This window comes from Nannospalax galili, unplaced genomic scaffold (genome assembly GCF_000622305.1).
Source record: "Nannospalax galili isolate Female #2095 unplaced genomic scaffold, S.galili_v1.0 scaffold85, whole genome shotgun sequence".
Classification (NCBI taxonomy): domain Eukaryota; kingdom Metazoa; phylum Chordata; class Mammalia; order Rodentia; family Spalacidae; genus Nannospalax; species Nannospalax galili.
The window spans coordinates 3,984,800-3,990,898 of record NW_008358866.1 but is presented as its reverse complement, the minus strand read 5'-3'; the positions used below and the strand labels follow the sequence as shown (position 1 = coordinate 3,990,898).

At 40.0% G+C, this 6,099-nt stretch overlaps 1 protein-coding gene across 12 annotated transcripts in view; it reads right to left on the bottom strand.

The window, feature by feature from the left end:
* The window catches only part of Adam22 (ADAM metallopeptidase domain 22), a 267,323-nt gene that overhangs the window by 104,692 nt on the left and 156,532 nt on the right, over positions 1-6,099 (bottom strand). For all 12 annotated transcript variants that reach the window (XM_008822497.2, XM_008822498.2, XM_008822504.2 and 9 more), the window contains exon 5: positions 1,070-1,152. In XM_008822497.2, the coding sequence (XP_008820719.1) occupies positions 1,070-1,152 (83 nt within the window). The remainder of the gene's footprint in view (positions 1-1,069; positions 1,153-6,099) is intronic.

The following is a 6,099-nucleotide window of genomic DNA, read 5'->3' as shown; positions in this document are numbered from 1 at the left end:
CCCCTCACCGTGCGAGGAAAACAGCTCCTTGGACCCCCTCTTTTTTCCTTCTCTGTGTTGCCCAAACCCCTGCTTTTTTTTTCTCCTGTGTTTTTTTTTTTTTTTTTTTTTTTTTTTTTTGCCTCTCTCAAAGAAAACAAATAATACCTATCACATTGCACTGACTGACCTCTCAGAATTCCCCCTTTGAGTGCTTTAACATTTATAATGCTGGTACACAGCAGACTCCCCAAAACAGATTATTAGACCAAAAAAAAGGCCATGTTTCTAACTCATTAAAAATAGGAAAGTTCCCAACAAAATTTTAACAGAACTAATTAAGTCTTAGCTTGTTCCATGGCCCCTATAAGTAAAACAAACAAGAAGGAATTGAATAATTTAGTCTAACTAGAATGTTGAGGAATAGTATGGTAGTATTTAAGAGATTACAAAACAAATAGGAGATTGGCCACCTGTGCATCACCATCACAGACAGGCTGGAGGAAGATGTATTCCCATGTTAACCATCAGCAAACATTCTTTGATGCAAAGGTTATGAGAAAGGAAGTGAGAAAGGATAAACTCTGTTCTTTGGAGTTCTGAGAACATATGTATCCTCCCACGATCTACTGCTAGGTATGTGGGATTCTGGCTGAAAAAAGAGCTCCTTGGGTCATTTGCAGCCTTTTGTTTTTTGCAAAGAGTCAAGAGTTTTCATCTACAGAAATTTTTATTATTCCTTAAAAATATAAAAACTTAATCAAGGAAGGTAGAATTGTTACTGAAGGGCTAAACATCCAGAAGAACAGAAGCCAAAGTTACCTAGGCCAGTACTGCCTGAATTTAGATGAAGCTAGAAGAATTCTTCAAATATCACTGTATGACAGCATCATTTCAAAGCCTCTGGCTTCTGCAACTCTAATTTTAAAATTGCCTTGGTTAAAAAGCCTCTGAGGGGATGCAAACAAGAACTAACACTGGCTTCAAATTACTCCTTTAATATAAAATAAGAAATTTTATAACAGTACATTAAGCATAAGGAAAAGTTATCGAAATAACAAATAACATAAATACTATCTGGGGCACTTACTGAAGTCCATGGCATGTTGACAAGGCAACAAATGAGGCAGGGTTTCCACGGATCTGACCCTGGTAGTAACAGTGCTCTCCTCCCTGGAAACAAAAAGAGGACATAAGCCTTTCATCCAGGGATACATTTCTCCATTCCATTTCCACAAGAGGGTTCTGCTCATGTGTAAAGCTTGACACATGTTTCATCATCCAGGTTAGCATTATCCAGCCAATCCTAACAGAATTATCCATAAATGTTCCTAGTGAGTTGACTCCAAATCAAAAAATATAGAAATAAAAGTTGCCTTAACTTTTACTTTTACATAGGTGACACAAGAGGAACCAAAAAGCAGATATTGAAATAAGTGTGTGGTCCTTGCACCAGTATAGGTTTAATAACCTACCTCCCAGTTATGAGAGATTCCATTTTAAGCAGCAGTAAGGCAATACTGTAACATACAGTTAAGTAAAAAGAAATAGGAATCATTTAAGAGTCATTAAATTCTTGTGATGAAGGAAAACGCCCATTTTTAGTGTTTATATCAATTTATGCCATTCTTTCTCAATGCTGGTAAGCAGTCTGGGGGGAAGGGTTTGAAATGGGAAATTTTCTTCTGACAACTAGTCACATTAACTAAATTCTACTAAGAAATTAATTTCTTTATACATGACTGGAAAAGGAAACAAGATAAATAAATGATCTGCCATCTTGTATGTTGCCTTTAAATACCTGATGTTCGGAGTATGGTCCAGAGACCACCGCAGCATTGAGGTGACCAGTAGCTCTTGCAGATATGCAGATCCCAGGCCCCAGCATACCTATCACATCAAAATCTGCATTCTGACATGGTCTGTAGGTGATTCATAGGCACATTAAAGTTTGAAAAGCTCTGCTCTATATCACCTTTCCAACTCATTTATTTCTTCAGGAGCCAAAAGCCTTTCATTAAATTGACATCCTGAGATATAAAGAAGTAAAATAGGAAGGACAGAGAGAATGGGAAGTAAAAGGGGAAAATGCTAGTCTAGCTTAAGGACTAGCCTTACTTAAAATACTCAGTGCTGGGCAAGTGAAAGGGAAACAGGAGACATGGGAGGCAACTGGGCTACAGGCAAGGAAAATAGCCTAGCTGGAGAACACTTCTGGTCAGGAGATAATCCCTTAGGAGTAATCAACTTTGGGAAGGAGTAGAGAACAGGTAAAACAGGCCCAGGGAAATTCCTGACCCTGCTGTTAACCAGGGCCACAGCATTTTGGAAACTCCCCCATTTTGGTCAAACTGTAACATCTCCAGTAAACTACAACAATTTGGCTTCTAGAAGTAAATTAATTTCTCTAGAGTCTTGACTGTCCAATGGCCCCCCTTAATAACCAGCCAGAAAAGATGTTTATGAATCACCCAACATTCTTTAACTGAGCACTCACTAGTTATCCTTAGCAATGGCCAACTGCTGGCCAAAAAAGGAAACTTTTCAACCTCTTTCCAGCCCCTGGCTTTCTGCCCTTTAACTACCCCAGCTCAGCATACAAGCAGACAACCAGCTCTGGTTCTTGTGGAGGCCCACTCTGAAGGTTGGTTTCCCTACATAAAGGCCTGCACTGTCTTAAGTTGCTCATTTCCTTGTCTGTCTTTCCTTCTCACTGAATTTTCACCTATACCCTACACCTCCAAATGCCCCTCGAGATCACTGTGTACCAGGAACAGAGTCCTGTGGCCAGATCTAATTGAGGAGAAGACAAGATGTTTCTTCACATCTGCACTGGACAAGGGATAGACTCTAGACAGTCACAGAGACTTAGGGGACACAAATCCTGGACCCTAAGACCTAGGACACTGATGGTACGAGGAGAGGTGGTGCAGTGTACATGTTAACAGGGAGAGCTATCCACCCCTTCACCTACAATGCTGTGTAATCTCTAGTTATGGAAGCTACCTGTGTCTCAGTCTCCTTATTTGTCAAATGGAGATAATTATCTTGTAGGGTTGTTATGAGAATTAATTGAGCTAACAGACAAAAGGAGTTTATAATAACATTTTGCCATATAAGGACTCAGTGTGTTTGCTGTCATGACTTTTATTGCTTTTCTTCTTGATTTACATACACAATCATATTAAATTCTAACACCAACCCTAAAAGAAATAGTGTAATTCCTATATTATTTAGAAGTTTATAATTTCTAAGACCCAAGGCTGTCCACCTAGGAAGCTGCCAAGCAGAGATGCAACTCTAGATAAGCACAAAGCCTATATTCTTTCCCAATACTACTTAGAAGTGGATCTAGAACTTGTGGGTTATGTACTGCAAGTCTAAGCTTTCTCTTGGGCTAATTTATTTCATATTTTTTCTTCAATTCTACTTTCTCAGTAGGGCCAGCCAGGACCCATCACAAATGTGTAAGCAAACATTATGATTCAGATGGTTATTATTTTCTGGACAAATTTGATTGTAGCAGAAACAACACACTGGCTTTGTACAGATCATACATGAAAGGTCAACAGTCAATGAGATGACTTGGACAGAGAACTCTCTGTTTAAAGTGTTTCCTTAGACTCAACAGTGACCAACCCAACCAGAACTTCTCTCGCCCAGAGGCCAAAGACTCATAGTAAACAGTAACACATGAAGACAGAAGAAAGCAGAAAGAGAACAAAAGAATATAATCATGGGGGCTGGAGAGGTGTCTCAGCAGTTAAGAGCACTGACTGCTCTTGCAGAGGACCCAGGATCGAATCCCAGCACCAACATGGTAGCTAACAATCATCCATAACTCCAGTTCCAGGGGATCTGATGCCCTCTTCTGACCTCCGCACTACAGGTGTACTCACATGCATGCAGGCAATACAAACATACACACAAAAATAAAAATAATAAAATATGAAAAAAGAATAGTATCACAAGAATCATGCTATAAGATTAGGAAAGAATAAAAGTCAGCAGGGGAGATAATGTCAGTGGCAAAACCTACAAGAAATGTTTGATAGGTTAACAAAGTTTTTAAATATTACCCACTCTATAGTCTTGCCTCTCTGTTGGGAACAGGGGAGGATTCTGTCATTCACAGTTTCTAATCTTGGGAGGACAGATTCTGAAGAATGGACTTCCCACCTCCCTTGTCAGCTGTGGTCCTGGGCACCCAGGCCTTGATGTTGGACCTTTCCCATTCCCAGACGCTAAGAGGTTTTACATGAGTTTTCTACTACTCGTCTGCAGTCCCAGAGTACCTTCAGCTGTGCCCTACAGAAAACGTAAAACACCTAACTGAACTTCTAGAGGTAAAAAAAATCACAGTCTTGAAATTTAAAAACCAATAAAAGGGGGCTGGAGAGACGACTCAGCGATTAAGAACACCAGTTTCTCTTACAAAGGACCCAGGTTCGATTCCCAGCACCCACCTGGTGGACTAACAACTGTCCATAACTCCAGTTCCAGGGGATCCGACAGCCTCTTCTGACTTCTGCAGGCATTGCTCGACATGGGTACACTTACACACATGCAGGCAATACACTCATATACATAAAATAAAAATAATATTTTAAAAATTCTAATAAAGTTAAAAAATATGCATTCTACAAGGATGTCATAGTATAATCACAAAGAGGACACTGCATTCATTTTTTTAAAAACATCCCTCCATTATATTGGGGAAAAGTTAGATAGATGACTAGATAATAGAAAACAACCTTTCACTCATTTCTAATTCAGAAAAAATAGGAGTCAATCCAAAAACAGCATATGATCAGAACCCATCTGCACAAAAGCCTAACTGTGGATGCAGAGAGGCACTCAGTGTGGCTGACTCATTATTGAATGTTTCCACGACACTCCAGGAGAAGCATAAACAGCAAAGGGATCCACTCCTCAGTCTGGGCTACTTAATTCAAGTTCCAAGGCTCTCAGCTGGTGGCAGAATAATTCTTCCAAATAATGGTGGAAACTCATTTTAGTGTCACAAATTTATCAGACACTATTCACCATAAGTCAACAACTGTTTAAACAAAGAAGTGAACTAATGACATTGATTTTCTTAACACCTTTGACAATATCTTTTAGTCCAGGACAGAAGCTTATGTTAATGATGTTCCTTAATTTATTTAATTCTATTATTAAATTATTAACATTAATGACCAAATTAATCAACTGTATATATTATTTAAAATTTTTTGAAAACTTCATGCACAAGTACTATATTTACATCATTCCAACCCCTTCTTTTCCCCCTTCCAACTCCTCCTGTGTCCCCCACTCACTCTCAAATCCATGACCTCTTCTTATTCAATTAGTTTGTGTGTGTGTGTGTGTGTGTGTGTGTGTGTGTGCGTATAGAAACACCTACTGAGTCCATTTAGCGGTGCTCAAGAGTATATGTGTTTAGAGCTACCCCACTGGGATTGGATAACAATCAGGGGGCTTGTCCCTGGAGAAAACTGAGTCTCCCTCGCTCAGCAGTCATTGATTGATCTAAAGGTGGGTCCTTGTGAAATTTCCCCATTCCACATTGTTATGTCAACTGATGGTGTCATTATGCAGGGCTTGTTTAAGCAAGCATATTGTTGAGATTTCATGGGTACAGCTTCTTTGTCATGTCTAAAAGATACTACCTCACAGTCAGAATCCTGATCCTCTGGCTCTTACAATCTCCCCACCAGCACCACCCTTCAGTAAGGTGTAAGGGTTGTATTGTAGATGTACCAACTGGGTTCGGTCACTTATTCTCTGCATTTTGACCAACTGTGGATCTCTTTAATATTCTCTGTGTGCTGCAAAAAGAAGATTCTTTGATGAGGAGTGAGAGGTACACTTATCTGTGGGCATAAGTAAGAACCCTCATAAAGCCAGAAGGGCTCATGCCTGTAATCCCAGAGCTGCCACAGCAAGGGAAGAGGAGGCAGGAGACAGAAGAATCTCTGTGAAGTCATAACCCAGGCAGCCTGGCATAGGCAGAGGCAAGCAACAAGAGACTCTGCCTCAAACAAGGTGGAAGGCAAGGACCAACACCCAAGATGGACCTCCACAAGCATGTACAAACAGAGAGGGAGGGAGGGAGGG